This window comes from Ptiloglossa arizonensis, chromosome 9 (assembly GCF_051014685.1).
Source record: "Ptiloglossa arizonensis isolate GNS036 chromosome 9, iyPtiAriz1_principal, whole genome shotgun sequence".
Taxonomy (NCBI): Eukaryota; Metazoa; Arthropoda; class Insecta; order Hymenoptera; family Colletidae; genus Ptiloglossa; species Ptiloglossa arizonensis.
The window spans coordinates 12,934,251-12,957,182 of NC_135056.1; the positions used below are offsets into that span (position 1 = coordinate 12,934,251).

The 22,932-nt window shown below is 43.2% G+C and overlaps 2 protein-coding genes across 5 annotated transcripts in view; both read left to right on the forward strand.

Annotated features, from left to right (window-relative positions):
* Ubce2h (ubiquitin conjugating enzyme E2H) overlaps window positions 1–11,386 on the forward strand; it is a 63,699-nt gene extending 52,313 nt beyond the window's left edge. Inside the window, exons 3-5 of the mRNA XM_076319402.1 lie at window positions 7,639–7,806; window positions 7,959–8,087; window positions 10,877–11,386. Of these exons, the coding sequence (XP_076175517.1) occupies window positions 7,639–7,806; window positions 7,959–8,087; window positions 10,877–11,013 (434 nt within the window). The 3' untranslated portion in view covers window positions 11,014–11,386. The remainder of the gene's footprint in view (window positions 1–7,638; window positions 7,807–7,958; window positions 8,088–10,876) is intronic.
* A 10,429-nt stretch (window positions 11,387–21,815) lies between these two features.
* The window catches only part of LOC143150862 (inositol 1,4,5-trisphosphate receptor-like), a 59,959-nt gene continuing 58,842 nt past the window's right edge, over window positions 21,816–22,932 (forward strand). For 2 of the 4 annotated variants that reach the window (XM_076319397.1, XM_076319401.1), the window contains exon 1: window positions 21,816–22,350. The gene's annotated coding sequence lies outside the window, so the exon portion shown is untranslated. The remainder of the gene's footprint in view (window positions 22,351–22,932) is intronic. The other 2 variants (XM_076319398.1, XM_076319400.1) reach the window with 2 other exon arrangements.

Below are 22,932 nucleotides of genomic sequence, written 5' to 3' on the forward strand. Positions count from 1 at the left end.
ATAAGATTCTTGCGACACACGATAACGTGCCCAATAAAAGTGTTTACAATTGCCACGATCGCGATACACTTTCGTACGTGTATTTCGGTTCGTTGCGAAACGAATAATCAAGTAATCGTATCGAGTGTAACGAAACCGAGTACAGTCGAAGAAGAAAAAAGAAAAAAGAAAAAAAAAAAAAAGAAAAAGCTTGTTTACATACTCGACGTAAAAATTCTCCAGGAGAGTTCGCAATATCTTCGAGGGTGTGTAGAAAATTGCAAAACTATCAAATGTTTCCCCGACACGCTCGAGAGACGCGACAAACACAAGTGTGTCACGGCACGTGGGTTGGGAAACACTGATCTAGATCATTCGCCATCGATCGAGACGTTGAATTTCGTCGACTCGATTCGCTCGCAAGCACTCGATGATCCTGCCGGGCTCGAGAAGGAAAGAGAATCGGCGAGTGAACCGCGATCGAACAAAGATGGACGCGCGACTCCTTCGAGCGAGGGTGAGTAGAGCATCCTTTTTGTTTTTTGTTCGATCGTCGATAAAGATCGAGAATCGTTTCGGTAGCGTCGGTTCCTCGATGCTCGATCGATCCACGAACGAATCGGATCGTTGTCCACGATCCACGACAACCCTCGATACATATATCGTGCAATTGTTTTCGGTCTACCGTCTTTAATGGCGCTCGTTAACTTTTTACGTGGAAGCGACGTAACCCGACAAAACGCGCGCCCGATTTACATAGCGAGAAATCGATATCCTCGATGTCGTCGGGTGTCCACGACGCGCCAAACGAATAACTCGTATCGTAACAAATTGTCGCGAAAACTATCGTATTAAATCTTCTCGATCGTGTTCCGAGCTGTATCGAGCCATCGCGATTATCTTTATTAAATCGCATCCGTGCTTCTCGCCGATTCTGTGCTAATTCGACCCAGTTTGAAAACCGTGGCTATTGCGGGGGCAATTTATTTTACTTTTCTTTGTTTATTGCCACGAGGTTGCAGCGCGTGCGCGGAGAACTTACGAATTATTCGAACATACCTCGGATGGGATGTAGTGGCAACCGTAGATAGGCTTACTGTTTTAACAACGGATTTACCAATGGTGAATCGATTTCCATTTGTTTTTAGAAGAAAATTTTAGTTTAAATTCTAATGTGTGTTGGAGACAACGTGACTTTCCACGATCAATTTCATCGACTTTTTCACGATTATTTTTTTCTTTTATATAGATAGAAGGTATACTTTGACCCTCGCAATAGTAACGATTTTAGGTGATTACGGTAAATACCATTGGGGTCTAAAGTGACCCGTGATTTGATTTTTCGCAAATATCTGGAACGAAAATTCTATCGATTCACATCGCACACTTTTTAATTTCCAAGGAAAACTGTACTAATGGTACGATCTGGGTCTAAAAAGACCCACGCGTGGCGAGACGAGGGTTAACGCATCGATAAACGTCCGAGTGTCCAGTGTTGAACGAACTCCTGGAATCGAGGTCGAAGGAGGGCCGGGAATCGTTGGAGAATTCGAAAAGTTGTTGAATTTTGCAATTAGTCGGGCGGTAAACACGGAAAAACAAGGTCAACGGGTTCCCGTGTCTCGAGACCGATCCCCGTGATACAAAAAGGGGAGAAGGGAACGAGAAAAGGATGGTAGTGTAAATGTTGATCGATCGAACGGTTTTCGAATTCACTGCGGGATCATTAATAATATTCAACGGAGTGATTAATACACCGGCGATTATTCTTGCTTTTAAGGATTTAATCGGGGATAATTATGATTTATTCGAGCCGGGAGCGAGCGTACGCAGAAACTTGACCCGAACTTGTTTCCAAAAGCAAGATACAGCACTTAGACGCACAAGTGTGTATTTAGGGTAACACAGGGTGGCCACCGAAAGATCGATGGGTTCGAAAAAGTCACAATTTGTTCATTTTCACGAACTCGACAACGTCGAGTATCTTTTCTCGCAAATTTAACGAAAATTCAGAAACTTACGGAACGTGAAACGATTCAATTACCGAGAGATTGGGTTAATTTGTGGAGCATCAACATTTTCGAGAGAACATTGCTCGAAATTTGATAAAGAACGAGAAGAGTATTTTTTCCATCAGTGACAACTCTCTAGAAGAGAGGAGTACGATATTTTTGAACCGTGGAAGTTCTCGAGGACACGTTCGTGTTCTTGCGCAAATTTTGTAAAATTTTTATAAATGTTTCGTTCGAAGACGAAAAAGAAACATCGAAAATCGTACGTTTCAGCGCGTCACCTGACCTCACGACGAATCTAACTGCAATGCTGCTAGAACGTTGAAACACTTTTTTCAAAAGAAAGCTTATACCCGGAAGCCCCGAGTACTATCAACCGTAAGATCTCCAGAGCTGAAAGTTTCAAATATCACGTTTGTTTTGTAACTTAGAAACACTTTTCGAAGCTACGTTTATGACTACTTTATCGTAAAGATATTCTCAATTCTAACGTAAATGGGTTAATAGAATTTCTGTTGTTTCTGAACTTCAGAGGGTTTCAAAAAATGAACGTTTCTTCGCAAAATTTGTTCTCAAACACTGTTAACAATAACTATTCCGATGCTTGCACGTTTATTCGTGTATATTTCAAGAAAACGTATATTTCTTTTCATCGAGAGACATTACTTTATCGAAGAAATACGTCAACCGGGTAAATTCTGTTAATCCGAGACAAAAAATTGATATCGGATATAGCTGTGACCGGGATTCGACGAAAAAAGAATTTAACGTTTATTTCAAACGCTTTGTAGAAAAATGTCGAAAATTTACAAAAAAAGTGAAACGTTTCCGTCGGAAAAATAGTGATCGCGAATATCGTGTCGATCGATGTCCCGACGATGAAAATACATTTGCTGTATAAGTGTGTCAAATCTTGTAAAGATCGGTTCGTTAGCGTCGCAGTTTTTAGGAGCACCAATTAGGGGAAAAGAGAGTTGTTTCGAGAAAAATGGAATTAAAGTTGGATACTGCGACACGCGACGGTTTTGCCGGTGCAAGCAACTAAACACACTGCAATAAAGTTCGCTACTGAAATTCAGCGATTAGTTTAAATCGCTTCGCGACCTTCGATAAGTGCGAACGAGGACGCGAAAAAAAAAAAAAAAAAAAACAAACTGAGTCATCATTGTGTCGAACATGCGACGAGCGCTTCAATTTTACCTGCAACGCAATTAGCTTTCGATAGAGATTTCTGAATTTTTAAAGTAAACAACCATTTGCAACGAGACATCCTTTGAACGAAATATTGTACATTTTTTACAAATTTCCTATCTACCTATTTATAATTTCAACGTACTATCGTTTACATTAGGTCCACTTTGTTTTTACCCGTTTTCCTTATCTCCGAAGTCAACACGACAATTATTCTTAAAAAAAAAAAGAAAAAAAACAAAGTTACCCCTCTCTTCTCACAATCGACCATTCTTCCTACAGTACAATTTCAATGTTACGTTAACTTCCAACAATTTTTCGTACAAAAGTTACTTCCCTAGTGCTCAAAGCCTTTTAAAGCATCGTCGCAATAAAGAACGCAACCGTTCCGAGAATCGCTCGTAGAAAAAGAAAAAAAAGAAGAAAAAGCCAAAGAAAGTCTCTCCTCCGGCAATTATCGTTTCAACTTCCATCGAGCGAAAGAATCGAATTATGATACTCGAACGATAACGATGAAAAACCCAGGAAGAAATACCGTTGGGGGGAACCGGCGAGAGAGACAGAGAATAGAGGTGGGAAGGATGAGTCAAGGCTCGTTGAAGTCGCAACGCCGGGCTAGGAATTAACTCCGCTGGTTGCATTCCCGTAGCTCCGATTCCGTGTGGATATCGATACTTTCACCGTGAATCCGCGCGTTAGTGTTTTCGCGTGCGTGTACGCACAGGTGGGTCACGTTTCTCGCCTACGTCTCTCTGCACACAGCGCGCGCATAGCGTTGAGCGCTACCGTCGTAGTCGTAATCGCAGCTGTAGTCGCAGCCGCGTACTCGCAGCCGTAGTCGTGTCGTCCACGTGCGCGCATGCGCATGCGTCGCGCGTATAAACCGTGTCCGTCGGTCCGTGCTTACGTGCTTGCGTGCGTGCGTGCGTGCGTGCGTGCGTGCGTGCGTGCGTGCGTGCGTGCCTGCGCCGTGTGCATGCGCGTTCGCGATTCACGAAGGCAAAACTCGGTCCGGCGTGACGGCCGGAAAAACACGCGGAGGAGGAGGCCTCGTTCGCTGGTAACGGGCGGCCGGCCTCTCCTCCAAGCCGAGTCTCGCCTTTTTCAAACGATTCGAGTATTCCACCCTTTGACACATCGATCCTTATTGAAACCAGGGGCCCGCGCGCGCGGAGCTTTCCCGTCCTCCTCGTACGGTCTCAGAAGGCCACGACACGCCGTGGAAAAGGAACACGCGAGGCGAGCGTGCGTTTTGCAACGCGGCGTCGCGTCAACCGTGCCACGATAATTATTATCGTTCTCGTGCAACTATAATCGGTGTCTTCTCTCCGTTCCCGCTTCTTACCTCGCTCTCGCCCAACGCGGATGTTATTTATACCGTTCGCTTCTCGCTCGAATTTGTTCGTCGTTAATTGGTTATCGTTCGCTACAGTTATTAGCCGTAATTTCGTCACGAGTTCGCTCGACGAACGAATATTCGCGAACGGTTAGCAGTGACCCGGTTGCGCGATGGTGGTGGTGTTCGTTCGGTATCCACGCGTATTGATGCTCGAGGGCTTTTCCGGTTTCGATGCAATCACGATACGATAGATTGCCCCGATTTCTCTGTCCCGATGATAATACACGGGTATTAATTTAGGAGATCGGCGGATCGCTCGAATTATTAATTAACTACGTAGCGTGTTATTGCCGCACGAAACAAGGTGGTAAATGTCTCGGAGGCGCGGCGACAAAATGAGGGTGATACGGTGGCGGTGATGGCGGTGGCGGTGGTTTTGCTCGGGTTATACGGTACGCGCGAAACAGCCGCGCGGCGGCGGTGGAGGCGGCGGAGGTGGCGGCGGTGGCGGCTGATATTTCACTCGCGGCGCGCGAACGAAACGTACGCTTTCCTCTACCGGTCGGATCGAGGATCATTTAATTGCATTCGGACGATTAATTCGATATCCTGTTTCCTCGGAGTTCCGTGCTTTGTTATAAGCTCGCCAAGCTTTGTTACGCGTTAACCAATAATTCGTAGCCGCGGTTCCATCCGGCGTTCTCGCTCGAAAATACGCGACGCGAGTTTTCTTACTCGCTTGGAATATTCGTTCAACCTTTCGAAGTGAATTTCACCCAGTTCTCTCGTTCGTTTCGAACCGCGCGCGGTTCCTTTCGTTTATCGCGTCGAATCGTTTGTTTCGTCGATCGTTGATCGCGCGTGGGTCCGTTTTGACCCACGCTAGCGAAAACCTCGTCGATATCTTCACCTAGAGCCTGGTAGTGTTTACACGGTCAACCGTCGCTAAAATGCACGATTAACATTGGCTAAAATCTTCACGGTTAACCCTGCAACCGTTGCAATTAAGGATTTGTTTTTTCGAGCGATTCGAGAGAGAAGCTGTGAGAAAGCACCGAGGATAAAAGTTGGACGATTCACGAGGACAAGCCAGAACCAGTGAACTCGAAGTCCTGATCCGCGTTTAACGGTCGTACTCTGAAAATAATATAATCGATGAAATCGGTCTCACGGAGAACGTAATTGTCGGGCGTTAATAATAATCGATTATTTGATAATTACCGCGGAGGAAAATTTATATCGTATCGTGTGCAAAGGGTTTCGATGAAAAGTTAAATTCGCGATATAAAATATTCTTCGTTCTTTTTTCTTCTCTCTTCTGTGTCGAATGGCTTTATTTTACGGTAACAATGGGAGAGGAAAAGGGAGGAAAAAAGTACGAAACGCAAGGTATACAAGTGTTTGATTATGTCACGGGGAACGATCGAGGTTCTACAAAAGCTATTTCACGACCTAACCTTCTCAAGGTTACATTGTACCCGAATATCCAACAAAACTGGCGATCGAAGCCTCGCGAATAAAGAAACTGAATTAATTCTAACGGTATCCGTACCAGTCTGAATGCTTCAGCCAGGTGTTAAATCGTTCCGTATTCTTTTCCATTATCGATATTGCGTTGATATTTTCGAACAATATCAACGTTTCCGCACCTTTCTCCGCTACTCTTCTCACTCAACGCGAACGTTGACAATTTCGTTTCTCTCTGCTTCCATCGACACGTGATTCTTTCTCAAAGTTTCCAAAATTTTTCAAACGACGAAACGAAATCGGTTTCGAAAAATTACATCCGGGTCTCGATCAACATTACCCAAACCGTACCGGGGTAAACGTTAGACCCATCGACACCGTAGATTCGACATCTCGCGGTTCGAGTGGTATAATTTCGATGGTACCGCACTTCCGTTTCACCGGGGGCAGTGACGAAGAATGTACGCTCGACGGTGTCGTAAGCAATTCGTATGGAACAAAAGCGGATCATCCTCCCCGGAATTTGCATTGTTTGATATACTAGAAGCTCTCCCGTTGAAAGGAGAACGTTTTAAGTAAGCTTCGATCCAAAAACATCCCGTCTCGTAGACTTTGATGGATTCCTTCTTGGACAATGGAGCCAGTCTTCCGTCTTTCCTTCCTTCCTTCCTTCCTTCGCTCCGTCCTTCTATTTCCTGTCCCTTTTACCGCGCGAAAGAACAACGCATTCCCCGAGAGTTTAACCGTTCAACGTTCCAGTTTCCTTGATCTATCGTATCGCGAGTTACGGCACGGCGTTATGACTTTCCAGCCGTCTTGGGCTAGGAGGTATCGCCCGATAACTGTATCGGTAGTTTCAATAATCGCCACTGAAATCGCCGGGCCGATATTCCGTTTTACCTGAAAACACGTTAACCACGGTACCGTGCGAATCGTACCGTAGATTGGAACGGTGATAGGGACGGAGGATTGCACCGCGACCCCCTTTCGATTTCTTCGAATCCCCCTGGAAGCCCAGTTTCGGGCTTTCGCGTCGATAACGCTTGCAACGGGGGGAATCATTTATCCGAAATTAGGAGACGGATAGACATACGCGCGTGCACACGTGCACAAATGTACAAGTACACGCGCGTGTAGGAGTATGTACGTGTACACGTGTGCAAGTGTACAAGTATGAGCGCGTATATTCAAGTGTATATGTATATAAGTATACGCGTGTGTAGGTATACGCGTGTACAAGTATACGCGTGCACAAGTATGCACGTGTACAAGTATACGCGTGTATAAGTATATGCGTACATAAGTATATGCGTGCACAAGTATATGCGTGTACAAGTATATGCGTGCACAAGTATACGTGTGCACAAGTATACAAGTATACGTGCGTGTACCAATATATACGAATACACGTGCATAAGTGTACAAGTATAGGTGCGTATATTCAAGTACATATGTATATAAGTATACGCGTGTATAGATATCGCGTGCACAGGTATACGCGTGCACAAGTATACGCGTGCACAAGTATACGCGTGTGTATTTGTATACACAAATAGGGAAAAAAGTCTTGAAATATTTTTCGTACGAGAGAGACGAGTGCCGGACGTTTCTCGTACAACGGCTACTAAATATGTTCGTACCACGTTACAGCACCTTACGAGGGTGGAATATGGAAGGTGAGGGTTCACTTGCCCGACCACTACCCCTTCAAATCTCCTTCGATCGGCTTTATGAACAAGGTGTTCCACCCTAACATTGACGAAGTCTCAGGCACGGTGTGTCTAGACGTAATAAACCAGGCCTGGACTGCCCTTTACGGTACGTATTCGCGTATTTTTGGCGCAGCACTCGATCAACGTTCACCGTTACATTGTTATCGACGAAACACACGAAACTCGGTGCACCGAGTCCGTTTCTTAAGGAACTAGATCTTTTCGTTTGAATTACAACGCTATGCTTCTCTGTTCCAGATTTATCGAATATTTTCGAGTCTTTCCTGCCCCAACTGTTAACATATCCTAATCCAATTGACCCCTTAAATGGCGACGCCGCGTCCATGTATTTACATAAACCTGAGGAGTACAAGAAGAAGGTAGCAGGTGAGTTCGATTAATGCAAACACGAGACTCACTCGGATATTTACGAGATTTCGATTCGTTTCACTTTTCTCTACCTTTTTTTGTTTTTCTTTTTGTTTTTTTTTTCTCTGTTTTTACGTGGAACGCATCTTCCCTACGGAGGTTGCCTTATTAACCCGTTGCCTTGTAACGATTAGTCACAATCGTCGCGCTGATTACGTACCGAACGTAATACGCACGAGCCGCGTTCGTGGCGCGTTCGCTGCGTGCTGTTTTGCTGTCGTCGATATTCGATCTCTGCAGCGGGTGTACATGTGTTCGTATGCATATTGACGAATTTATCTCACCGTTTCGATAATGCGTTACTTTCTGTCTCAATGTCGAACGAGACAAGTTATTCGGAGCTTGCGCATAAAAATGTTAATTAAACGGGGCGATACGACGGTCGTGAATTCAATTTTTTTTTGTTCGCGCGTATCGAGAGGACAGTGTTAACTCTTTGCACTGGGAATATACTCGATAGAGGCTCTAGTCGACGAGGTTCGATAATTGTGATCGATTCTTTGAGAATGCATTGGATTGACCGAAATGATGGGATTATGCAAATAAGAAGGGACGAGGTATTAATTTATTGCAATTACTGTTCGATGTTTCTGATGAATTTTTTAAGAGTGTGTCGTTAGATCGGTGCAAAAATTGGGATTAATGAATATCAATTCATTACAATTATCGTAGACCGTTGCGGGAACTTTTCTGTGAAGTATCAGGTACAGTGGAAAGTTTTGTCGTTTCTTTTTTTTTGTAATATTATATCTCATACGCAGTTGCTATTCTTACCGAACGTCGTGTATGGACAGATTCGTCATTCGTCGAGCTTTGAGTCGAAACGCGTCATTTGAGTCGTTTGAATCTTAGAAACGTTACAGAAGGTATCAAACACGGTGTGTACGGTAGTGAAAATTCGCTCTGCTTCGCTGTACGAATTTAAACTCGGTCGAAAAGCAACAGAAGTAGCCAGAAATATACGTCGAGCATTCAGAGAAGATGTTAGTGACCGTAAAGCTCAACTTTGACTTACGAAATAATAAAAAGCAAACTATCTTTCGTAACCGAGAATCCATAACATATTTAACCGACTATTTAACAAATAAAAGAATCAAATTTCACAAAGAGAGTGTATGACTCGCATTGGGAGAAGATCGTTGATTGCAATGCAAGTCAATTTGATAAGTAAAAATCATTTGGTTAGAGACACGGATTAGTGTATTGACACTTAGTCAAAATAACGCAACAACTTTCCACTATACATGATACAGTACAGCCTTAAAAACGAAAGCAAAAATTAGAAAGAAAAAGGAACGTTAACAGAATTCGAACATAGACGTTGTAAAGAAATAAAAGAAAGAATGACGACAAAAGTATTCGTTCTTTCTCTAAATTTATCATCGCGAGATTTCAACCAGAGATGCAAACGATAACCTACAAAACGATTGCAAATTTATTCTCGAATATTTTCCCCGAGTGTAGTCCCCGTTAAAATCGATCATTTGTGTAAGAATAAATTTGGACTCGTTACGCGACGAAAGCTTTTTATCCACGCACAGTAAATCTCGACTCTTGGTCGCGCGAAACGCCTTTCAAGACCAACGTCCTTTAACTATTTTACCGCGGGGCTTGATTTCCATAGACAGTTTCTGCCGTTCGAACCGATTTCGTTCGAGCAGTCGTTAAAAGCAATTCGCTCGATTCGATTCCGACGACGAAAGAGTTAACATTGTCCTCTCTCTCACTCTCTCGTCGAGTTCCAGCCGCTCGTCAAAGGCAGTGCCTATCTGTTGGAGAACCAACAACGTACGACTATTACGTAGCCACGGGGCTATTAACGCGTTGACCACCATGCCAGTTTTCCATATTTAAGAATATCGAATATTTGTACGAATCGTGGTGTAAAAAGTAGAAATATTCGATAATTTGTCCATGTACTTGCGAGAGTAACGCTACTTGAAAGTTCACAAGTGTTAGAGTTCGTGTCTTGTAAGTGCTCTAAAGCATTGTAACTTTTCTATACTTAAGGATATCCATGATATTGGTTCAAGTAAATATTGTAGTAAAATGTAGAAATGTTCGATAATTTGTCAATGGACTTGTTTTACAGTATTACTAACGAGAGTAACGCAATTTAAAAGTTTACAGTACAGTATTACTAACGAGAGAAATGCTAGTTGAAAGTTTACAAATATTAGAGTTCGCGTCTTGTAAGCCCTCTAGAGCATTGTAACATTCCATATTTAAGGATGTCCACGATATTCGTTCAAATTGTAGTAAAAAGTAGAAGTATTCCACAATTTGTCGATGTACTTGTTTCATAGTACTACTAACGATACTAATGCTATCTGAAAGTTCACAAATATTAGAGTTCCCATCTTGTAAGCTCTCTAGAGCATTGTAACTTTCCATATTTAAGGACGTCCACGATATTCGTTCAAATCGTAGTAAAAAATAGAAGTATTCCACAATTTGTCGATGTACTTGTTTCATACTATTACTAACGATACTAACGCTATCTGAAAGTTCACAAATATTAGAGTTCCCATTTTGTAAGCCCTCTAGAGCATCGTTGATCACCAGTGAGCACCGTGGTGTTCGACGCGTTGAAAGAATCGCAAGGCAACGGGTTGATGATTCCCGCGACGAGGTTTAAATTATGATCGGTCGAAGCGCGATCGGCGAGCGAGTGTGTGCACCGGGTGTAGAATATATTCGTGCGCGATTGCCAAGGGATGCAATTTCCTTCTTGATTTCTCCGACAGATTACGTGAGGAAATACGCGACGGAGGAAGCACTAAGGGACCAGGAGAACGGCGGCACCGGAAACGGGATGTCGTCCGATAGCGAGTCTTCGATGAGCGACTTCAGCGAGGACGAGGCACAGGACATGGAGTTGTAACCAAATATTTTACCATCCGTACCCATATCCTTAATCTCGATTCTCTGTAAACTCCGATCGCTCGTCCTACCAAATAGATGCTTACATTCGAACCTCCGGACCTCACTGTCGGTTTAGCCACGTGGCAAACTCTCGTCACTAATTGTTTCGTAGAAACATTCGAAAAAGAAAACCGCGACCAGGTTGCTGTTATAAATATATCGCGAGGCGAGAAAGAACAAAAAAAAAGAAAAAAAGAAAGAAAGAAAGAAAACAGTCAAAGAAAGAAGTAAGGAAAGGGAAAGGAAAGCGAGAAAGGAAAAAAATATAACGATTACGATAATAATGATAATACCGATGATCGAGCATCGCGGGAAACGAAAAAGTTGAGAAATGGGGGCAGGGGGGGAAGAGACACGATCGAAAAAAGAAAAGAAAGAAAGAAAGAAAAAAAAAAAAGAAATAAAGAACGAGAAGGAAAGAAGGGGAAACACAAAGGAACGCGAAACACGATGTTATCGGAACGAAATAGAGAATCGCTTTTGGAGTTCTCTTTACGCGAGGCGTCGTGCTCGTCGTCATCGTCGTTGTCGTCGAATCGAAAAGACGTCGACGAGGAGAGAAACGCGCGTCACACTTTTTGTCGATCGAGAGGGAAACCATTTTCGCCGAGGGAGAATTCTCACGGGGTGTTCGCCGTCGATCGACTCGGGCGTCGATGATTCTTTTCTTTCTTTTTTCTTTTTTTTCTCTTCTTCTTCTTCTTCTCTAGTTTCTTTTCCATCCTCTATTTTTCTTCTCTTCTTCTTCTCTTCAACGCTCCCCCTTCTGGCAAATTACTAGCGTGTGTTCTGACTTTGGCATCGATCGGCCGGAAACAATCGCGGAATCGATGCGTCCACGTTACGTTCGCGCGATCGATGCGAAACCGATCGCACCTGTCGCGAAACGAGATACACGTGGACGAATCTCCGTGGAAAAAGTTTTTTTTTCTTCCCCACTGCCCCTCGCATCCACGCCCACTGCCCCCCACCAAAAAACCTCCACAACATTTCGATCGTTCACAATTTTAGTTGGATGCGCGCCTACTGGTTTTGAATTTCTTTTTTTCTTTTATCTTCGACTCTCGTTCCCCACCCTCGTTCTTTCCTTCACTTTTCTTTTTTTTCTTTCTTTATTTGTCCTCCGTCCCGATCGTCGTGCCCGATACCAGAAGCCGTGTGCACGGGCGTTAACACGGTGCACGAACACGAGAGTCGATTTCGTTTACCGACAATTTGTATTTCTTACGGGTGTCGCAATAACCCGTATCCGAGCTTACGCTTTCATGCGTTCCGCCTGGTACCGGGTTCGGTTGCCTGCACGTGTCGCGCGCACGTTGATCATCGCTCGGTTTCGGGATCGTTCCGATCAACGGTTACGATTCGTGGGTCGGTCTCTCTCTCTCTCTCTCTCTCTCTCTCTCTCTCTCTCTCTCTCTCTCTCTCTCTCTCTCTCTCTCTCTCTCTCTCTCTCTCTCTCTCTCTCTCTCTCTCTCTCTCTCTCTCTCTCTCTCTCTCTCTCTCTCTCTCTCTCTCTCTCTCTCTCTCTCTCTCTCTCTCTCTCTCGAAAAAAATTCCAAAACGGAGTTAACGACTCTTTTGTAACGTACGGGTGCGCTCACGTAAGCGAGCAGGAGGAGGAGGAAGCGTTCGTTCGTTCGTGCCTCGTGAATCTGGTGATGTATCCGAGTGCCGATTAACACGCAAAAATGGCGACGATGCGATGATGTAGTTACGAGCCGAGAACGATCCGTGTCGTTAGCAACGTTCATTTCGATTCATCCGAGACAATTTTCATTTTTTTCTCTCTTCAAGATACATCCTCGTTTATATATACACACACACGCGTGAAACGTAGGATTCCTTCTCCCTCTCCCCGCACACACACACATACACAAACACACACGCGCGTAAAAAAAAAAAGAATTACGAGAAAGAAATGTGGAAAAATCGGTACTAGGTCCGTCCTCCTTTGTTCTGTCATCACCATCCCTTGAACGTTTCCCTCGTAGGGTGCAGCAACGAGAATTGGCTTCTACGACAGTGTTGAAGACACTGACGAACCTACGGTATAAACGGCGTTTAAGTTGCGATCTAAATGTCGGGACGTCCCAACCGCAGTTGAAGTCCGCCCGTTCGGCAATGTTCGACAGAAGAAAAACGATCGAGGACACGAGTCGATTTCAAACGTTCCCGGCACCCTGTCTCGAGACGCTCGCGGGCAGCCCGCGCGCGCGCGAAGACACCGCCGCGGAATTCTCCACGGAATTGACCCAGTATACGGAAATGGACGTAGATTCGAATAACACGGGAGCAGGTAGAAGCGATCCGGACACCGGCGACGTTCTTTAATCGCGAGAGAAATTTCCCGCTTGTTTCACACGCGAGACGATAGAAATCGTTTTCGGCGCCGTGTCGCGTTACACGGACGGGTGTGCTCGATTGGAAAGAAAAAAGACACAAACAAATAGCGACGGTGGAGAAATCAACGCGCGAAATCGTCTTAGAAATTTTCGAGTCGGAAACGAGGGTAACCGTAGAGATAAAAAAGAAGAAGAAAAAAACGGAACGTAAAATAAACACGACGCTTTTAATTTTTCGGGCGCTATTTGCGGCGCGCGGGTTTTATTCTCGTTAGCAATTTTGATACGATCGATATTTTTTAGAGGCAGCTTTCACACGCGTTCGTGCAATAGAACACCGTACGTACCATTCGTGTATTATTCCACCCGACGGTTTCGTTGAATTTTTGTAAAATCGAAGAACGTTTCCAAACCGACGCTCTACGATTCGAGGGTATTTTTTTTTTTTCTTTTCTTTTCTTTTCGAGGGAAGGAAGAACAGTGCGGGGACGGAATCGGGACGACGAACGCAAAGAAAGAGTGTCGAAACGGTAAATGTTTAAAGAAGGTTGCGATTGCGACGACTCGTGCGAAAGAATAATAATAGAAAGTATATATAACGATGCATCGATGATGTATATGAAAGTTCGCGTGAACGAAAAACGATTGAGGAAAGAATCGAGAAGGGGTGGGGGTGAAACGAAAATTTGAAAGAAACGAATAACGAATTTGTACAAATCTTGGTGCACAATAATCTCTTTGTTTAGTTGTAACTCTCGCTTGAAATTGATCTCTCTCCTTTGCGCGGTTTACGTGTATGCAATACGATCGACTATACGCGCTAGTATAGCCATATATATGACGTTTTTAGTGCCTTCTCAGGCAGGAAATTGTGCCTTATTATATGGGTCTCCTTAAAGAAAAATGAAAGAAATTTTTATTGGTAAACATCGGTGAAAAAACGACGAGCATTATTAACGAACGCATCGAGTCAAATCAACCGGTTTCGAAGATTACGAAACAAGCGTAAACGTGTGCTTTTTATTTTCGAATGTAGGCGTATAAAGTTTAACGAACGAACGAAAGAAAGAAAGAAAGAAAGAAAGGAAAACACGAAGAAAAGACACAAAGGAAAGAAAGCAAACGGTGATAAGCATCGACGAGTTATCGAAACGATGATCGTTCGTGTATTTTTTTTTCGGAGCACGTTCGAAAAAAAGAAAGGAAAAAAAAAACGAGGATAAAAGAACGAAAGATACTTCCAGCAAAAGAGTTTGTAAGAAAAATTTCTCGTCCGTATTTCGCAGTAGGTTCACTCCTTAGTTTTTAACGAATGAATTTAATATTATCGTTCTATTATTATTCATATATGGGCGCGTCTATCGTACCGCTCTTGCAAACACGTTTCTTTTTTTTTTTTTTTTTTCTACGCCTTGTTTTCGTACACTTTGATGAAAATTGAACCGCTCATTGCCGAGAGAAACCCATGGATCTCGTATTTCCGATGAATCGTGTATCGCGTCGAGAACACCGTCTTAAGATTTTCTTTTATTTATTGAATGTGTGTGTGTTTTTTTTTTCTTCTTTTTTTTTTTTTTTTTACCCTGATCAGGGGACGAACGATGGTCTTGAACTCGTCATTACGATAGCCGCGCCCCTGAATTTTAATCGTTACGTATTTTTTTTTTTTTTTTTTTTCTTTTTTTTCTTCCTTTTACCCAAGGAAAGCCGACATTTACGCAAAGGTGTAGATGTCATTCAGAATTTACATTATTTACGATTATTTAAGACGTACTTTCATGGATTTTTGGTATGATTCGCGGCGGCTCTATCCGCCGGTGAAGTGTATAGCAATATGTATTTACTAATTAGAGAAATGGTTATTAAAATGGAGTGAAACCAATACGGCGTTTGTATGGCTTATTGGGCATTCTGAATGCCTCACGACGTCATTCTCAGGCACTGTAACAAGTATGTAAATTTGTTTCCGTATCATTTTGTCACTCTCTCTCACTCTCTCTTTTTTTTTTCTTCTTCTACTTCTACTTCTTCTTGTTGTATCGTCCCGTCGTTGCGATACTCGAGCATCTTTCGAGGTTTCATGCACAGACAAGCACAGAGAAAAATACTAAAAGAACGATCGGTCGCGTTTTCACGTTCGTTTGTCGAATTCGATGCGCAAGAGAGACGAGAAGAGCGATTCGTTTAGAAAGCCTGTTTGTAATTCTTAGCAATAATTCGTAGCAGTTTCTCTCAGTTTATTATCTGTGCTCCGTATCTCTCCGTGAAACATTCTCTTTACTTCGAAGTAAGTTGGTGTAGTAGCTTTAATACGTTTCATTAGCATTCTTAGCGCGTCTCCAGGCATATTCTTTTAGACGTAGTCGAGTGAGAACCAAAAGAAAGGCAACGAAGAAGAGAAAGAATAATCGAAACATGCGTCTCTTCGTAGATTACAGTAATTGAGGTAAAAGTCGTATTCACAGATCTCACATTATTTACTTTTATACATGTAACATAGGATTATCGATTAATTATATATGTTATTATTGGTCGTATTCGCACAACTCTATTATGTATATGGTTTTACTAACCGATTGTTTAACCAATTGAAAGGATAGTTTTAATAATCATTTTTTATTTTTTTGCAAATGTTGTTTGTCTCACCTTATGTTTATTACTTATATCGTATTACACATTTATTTTTTCAGTTATCTTAGGACGATCCATTTTTCGTTGTTACTATACATCGTGCGTCCACCCTGCTAATCGTGGCGTCCCCCCCTCCCGTAAGAACAAACGAAGTATAAGTATCGATCAGAGAGTCCAATTCGATCATGGTGTGTATCGTTTCGTTCTGTTCACTAATTCGTTCGATTTTTGCACAGAATTTTGGACTGTCGAAGAACATTTTCAAGAAATGCGTCGTACACCGTACGTGCTTCCACTTGTGTACTAATAGAGACTGTATCTTTTGTTTTTTTTTTTTCTTCTCCCCCCCCGTTTATTCTTCATCCGACAAAGTTTCAGGAAGAGGCCCGTGTGTATTCAATTTTCCGCCTTTCACCGTGATATGGCATCTCGTGGATACGTACACAAAGAAATCACATACCTAAATAATGCAAAGGAGTCGTTATCCATTATCAGATCGTAGCGCGCAGCGATTAATAACGATACACGAGGTGTTTTCGGAACGGTTACTGTATTTTCGAAATAACCTGTGCGATCGAATCGGTTGTCCTCGAATTCGAAAAGTCGTCTCGTCGGTGTAACTCGTGTGCAAAGAAACGAAAGAAAAAAGAATCTAAAAATGAAAAAAAAACGAAAGAAAACGAAAAATAGAACACGAGACACGTAAGTATACGATCGTGGGACAACTCCAAAAGCTTAGCAGTGACGAGCTATATGCCATTCGTTGCCAAAGTGAGTGTTGTTTTGTTAATTTTACGATCAGTAGGGGAAACGGGGAACGCTCTTGTTGACGCGACGAGTCAACGACTCGGCTCGTTACACGTTTCCCTGTACAAGTTCTCGATTAAGTTTCACAGTGTTTACGAATTTTCCATCGAGCGGTTGCGTTTACCCCGTCTGTTCGTTGTAGCCTGCATAACCAGCCCGATCTTTCGTCGGTAAACGAGTATAGTTTGTATTTAGTATTGTAACGCGCCCGGAACGCTCGAAAAGACAACCCGAATCAACGTAATCAACGAGAAACGTTCACGCGAACGTTTCGGTGATTTCCCGCTAATTCGATATTGTACCCGGCCCAATCGACACGATTATCCCCTGCTCCGTCATCGACGAACGCGTCACTTTGCTTGAAAAAAAAAAGAAACAAATTACTTCTCCGGCAACAACGCGTTTGGGACGCTGGTCTGCGCATGGAAATAACTTTCGAGCGATAATTACCCATCTTCAGATAACTTTCATCGAGACAAGGAAATGGCAATATTTTTGCTACTCGTTCATAATACTATATCATCGATGTTATTTAATGTGTTAATGACGATGCCAACGTACGCATTCGCAATAATGGTTGATTAAAGCTATACAGATCTTATCGTTATTGTCCGATCGAAACGATCGAAGCTAGTTTTAAACAAAATATCCAACAACGATGCTGTTACGTGAACGGAGAATATATTTCATTCGATTCCCATCGTGCGCGAAAGATTTTATTCACGTTTGCAATCCAGTTTACCACATTTTCCATTTGTAAATCGATAAGCGTACCGTGAACCTCACGGTCGTGTCGAACGTTTTGCGAATTTCTGTGCGCTCGTTCGACGAAAACTTCCGCGTTAAATTAACCGTATTGTTCGTAATTTTCCATCGACGAAAAAAAAACAAAAAAAAAAAAGAAAACGTTCGAGAATCGTTGCAATTCAAACGAAAAACCGCGCCACGAGAACCGCATGGTGTATCGGTCGAGCTCGTTACCGAAAGTGATCCGTTCGCAATTGTGTCACGATTAATTCGAATCGTAGAAACGAGCCAAGAATCGTAAAATATATTCTCCAGTGTGCGCCTGAAATATTGAAATACACTGTAATATTTTGAGATTTGTAAGCGGTAGTAGATAACGTACGTATACCCCGTGGTGGAGGGGATGCGCGATAGTGGAAGTCGATGATCAAACATCCTACCCAATTGTTTGCGAGCCGATCGTAAATAGTAATACATAGACACGGCTAACCCTTTCACTGCGGAGAACTTGGACGCAAGTACTTATTTACAATAGGAACGGTAACAGTTGGGAGAGATGCGACGAAATTGTCGATGCAACGTTACCGGGAAGAGAACGGAGACAGGTTTTTGGGCGCAATCGGTGTACTTTGTGTACGCGAACGGAATGAATTGACCGTTCAAGGCCACCGAGGACCGTTCCCCCACCATTCCGTCTGGCAACCCCCACCGTTGCCCCCGAAACACGCGCTCGATGGATTTCGAACAGCGAGACCAGCGTGGCGCCAAGATTGGAATCTAACGCGATTCGCGGTGGGGAAAGTGGCCTTGAATCGATTCATTTTACACCGATTGTGGCACATTGGCTGCCTAATCGTGCCAGGCGTTCGGTAATGAACGGTAATTTGAATCAACAAGAGCGTAGCGTCGCTTCGCGCGATACGCTCCGGTGTTCGAGCGTTCGATGTATCTCTTCCAACCACTGGTAGCACTACTATAGACTTAACCGTATAGTAGTCGTTCAACGCTGTGCACGAAATACTTTTCCCGCGCGTAACGCATATTGTCTTCGTGTCGTGTAAAACTCGCTGTACCGCTTAATTATCCGTTGCGAGCAGATTAGCGTTTTCTTCGATGGATCGTTATGCGCACAGACTCTTGTCGGTACATGCACCCGTGCAGCAGTGAAAGGGTTAATATATAGATATGTGATGAACGATCAGGGGACAGGAGATGCACAATAAGAGATTAACGAAAAAAAAAAAAAAAAAAAACCTGGAAGAAGAGAGATATTTTCCTTTAGGCGTTTACGAAACGACGAAACATTTATTTGAATAAAACGAACGTGTAGAGAGTTATCCGTGTTGAAATTTTATACGCCGATTGCGAAATATTTCGTTCACGTTGTTACGAGTTCTTCAAATTTCTGTCCGGCGAGTAACGGATAAAACGAGTTCTTCGTCGTTTCTTTCTTTTTTGTTTTTCATTTTTCTTTTCCTTTTTTATTCGTTACTCGAAAACACGATATTCGGATCAAAATTGCGACCGTCTCTCTCTGGCGAGGCTCGATCGTCCTCCTCGCGACCACAAGTCCGGCGAGGAAGACGATCGACCGAACCCATGGGGATAATCCACCGATGAATCTCCGCGTGTACGGGTCTACTTGCACGGAGGAGGGAGACGCTTCACTGACTTTTCACGGTCCTCGTCAAAATTTGATCACCGGTTCGATCGAGCGTGAGCGAGCATCGAGCCGCGGGGCTTAAAACGTTACGTACGCTCCGGCGGAGATGTATTCTCGACGCGGGTAACCGTTGGACTTAATCTTAACCCTTTGAGCGCTATGGACGCATATATGCGTTCAAAGAAAGCCTTTGAGTGCTCTAAACGCATTTACGCGTTCAGAAAGAGCCATTGGTGCGGAGTACGAACGCATGTATGCGTCTAGAGAAAGCCTTTGAGTGCTCTAAACGCATATATGCGTTTAGGGAAAGCCGTTGAGTGCTCTAAACGCATATATGCGTTCGTAAGAAGCAACCAGCGCGGAGTACGAACGCATGTATGCGTTTAGAGAAACCCTTTGAGTGCTCTAAACGCATATATGCGTTTAAAGAAAGCTTTTGAGCGCTATAGACGCATATACGCGGTCAGAGGAACTCTTTGAGTGCTGTAAACGCATATATGCGTCCACGGAAGCTATCCATGCGGAGTGTGGACGCGTTCAGACGTGTTCGAAAATAAATTTCTCGTATTGTTAAACGTAGACTAAAATGATTACAATTGTAACTGAATTGTGCGTTCAGTGGTCAAAATTCACGCTGGCAAAGAAATATTCAACGCTCGGAGGGTTAAGACGTTGAAACATACGAAACGGGATTGTCATTAACTCCGCAACAAGTGTCGGTCTATAATTTAACGATCATTTTCACGATAACTTCGAGAACGCGACGCGACGAGACGAAGGGACGAAATATGACGAAGAATACGCGACGCTGGGCGAAACATTCCGTGGTTTTTGCCCCCTCCTCCCCTCCCCCAAAGCGCAAATGTGTGTGTGTTCGGTTCAGTTTTTCACGGAACATCGAGAACGACGACCGATACCGACGCGCGAGCCTGTTGGTTGTTTTTTTCTTCTTAAAAATCGATGAAAGAATCGCACGAGTATTGCAGGGTTTACGGGGAATCGAGATGCTCTCGTTAACAAGTCAAAGTTAAGCTTTACGCGACGAAATAAAAATCGAGTAGGGAGAACAGAACGGAGGAACGTAGCGAAGGCATCTTGGAGCACTTGTTCAGAATTTCAAGCGACGGAGACGAGGCGATTAGTAGTTAAACGATGTTTTTGGGAACTGTGTCTACGTTCCACGCACGATCGCGAGATCGAATTATTGGTGTCCGTAGAGGTATATATATTTTCTTACTGTGTAACGGTAAATTAGCTGCGCTGCTTTGACACGTTAAGGCCTTAGTACATTGAAATCAGTTACGCTGAATCGCAGCACCGAGAAACAAGGAGGAAAACTAAAAAGAAAAAAAAAGAAAGAAAGAGATAAAACGAAAAAGGACGCATCGGTTTCGTTTGCCCGATCGCGGGACAATTGAATCGTGGAAAAATGTATTGTACGTAGATCCGGTGCGAATTACTCGAACTTTAACGATCCAACCGAACATTGAGAAACGTTCCTCGTTGAAATTCTAATACGAACTGATTTAAGGGAACTAGAGCCTTAACCTAGTTGTACAATTTCCTTAGGTACCTATTGTTTTTAACGTATGGATTGTCTATATTGTCTGAGTGCTCGCGTTGTTAAACAAAACAGGGAAAACGTAAAGAATTAATTTTCTGGAAAATCTGGGACAGGAGAATAGAGGGAAAGGTAACGAGAGAAAAAAAAGAAAAGATAAACAAAAAACAAGTGTCTCCGCATTTCAATTTTTTCGAGAAAAAGAGAAACAAGTGAAATAGGTACGCGCAGAAGCGACGACACGGCGTGCTTCTGTTGAATATGTTTCATGGATTTGTTATGAATCACAAAATGTCTTTCTAGCTAGTATAGTAACGGTAATTAAGAACTCGCTGATTCTATGTTCTCATGGCTCATGGCGACACAATAAAGAATAACAATGAACACTACACTATAACAAATATTTATTATAAATAAGATATAACAAATATAAAGGATAAATATATTATATTGAATTAATAATGATTGAACGAGATGAAATTTTTTGGTACAATAAAACGAAAAGATCAATGTCGTTTGGATTATTTCACCTCGAAATTTGCGTCCTCACGTTTTCGATTTGTCCTCCTCCGTATCGGTTGTACATTCTCCGTACATTTTCTTCGTTGCAAAAGCATTACGCGTATTTGAATTTACCGCCAAAAGCGTTCGTTCTGTTGTACCGTGCGAGGGCGCCTCTCGCTTACCCGTGGATTTCTACACTACCGACGAATCTACTATTTTTCATTCTCGGTATATTGCATCACGAGTAAAATATTTAAAATCAATTTTAATATTTCCATCCGTAAATAATTGGTTTATCGTGGATAATTTCGCGCACGATAATGTAGTTTCGTTCGAAATTATCCTTCCGATCGTTCAGCTTATTAACGAAGGTTCGAATTATTTTTCGCGTTATTGTTGTAAAAAGAACAATTACTGTTTTCGTATGTCGTAATAATCGAGCAAATTACAGATCGCGATGTTATTACGAGAGCGAAAGTGTGAATTCGATAGCAGGTACAAAAAAATGCGACTCGATTGATTACTCGATGATGCACAGCCATATGTAAGGTCGACCGGATTCGGTGCCGTGTCCAGTGTTCCAGTCGTGCTAGAACCACCGACCGGTGCGAACGTTCTTCCTTGTTCGTTGCTCTCTCGCTGTCGTGTATACGTATCGTGTATATCGGGTGATACATAGCGGTCGTGCGAACTCGCTCGTTGCCACCAAAATTCCAACGTTCAGTGCATTTTTAGCCGATCCGTTCACGCGAATCGAACGTGAAAGACATTCACGAATTCAGTGCGTAAGAAGAACCGCCGGATCCGTGACCGACGTATTCACGCGAATAGCTAAAACGAGGCGATTCGCGAACGTTTTTGCCGTTTCTCGTAACGTATATCAACGGACAAACATCGTCTACGTATCGAAGTAACGTTTTCTTCCCGTTCGTGGAAGAGTTCCGGCGTTCTTGAACCAGTACGATACCGCCTCGGAAACGATTTCACGATCGGCGACGTGAAGTGCACCGAAAGTGTTGTAACGGCACGGACGACGAGGAAGTGAGTAAACACGTTTTTTCTTTTTTCTCAACGAACGCTGATAGTGCAAAGTTCAAGTTTCTTCTTGCTTTTTCCCCTCGATCGTTTCCATCTCCGTCTCGAGTGTTTAGTTCTATTTTTTTTTTTACGCGGTTTCCCTCTTTTTTTCGGTCATTCACTTCTCGTAACGTGGTCGCGGTCGTTTTCTGGCACCTCGATAGGTTAGTTTTCGGTGTAGCGCGTTACATTATGGAAAAGCGCGGTTACCGATTATTCCTTTGCGAGAGAAACGTATCGGCAGGCTTATTAGATTTGTTAATTAGCGCGAGAACGTGTGTTTTTATTTTACGCTCGAGGTACGCGTGCCCGCCGTCGAAGGAAATCCACGTTTCGATCGTACCTAATAAGTTCACCATACTTTTATTAGGCATCAGCTGACAGGCTTTTTCAAGCGGATCCGCCTGACGTTGGCCGCTGTGAAGTTAATTTTCTTCACGTTCGAATCGCTCGTTCGCCGACAGAGTGACGCGTTATTATTCCGTGCGAACGGTTCGATTAATAAAATTGTTCAGACTTGTACGACGAGATCGCGCGAAGGAATTT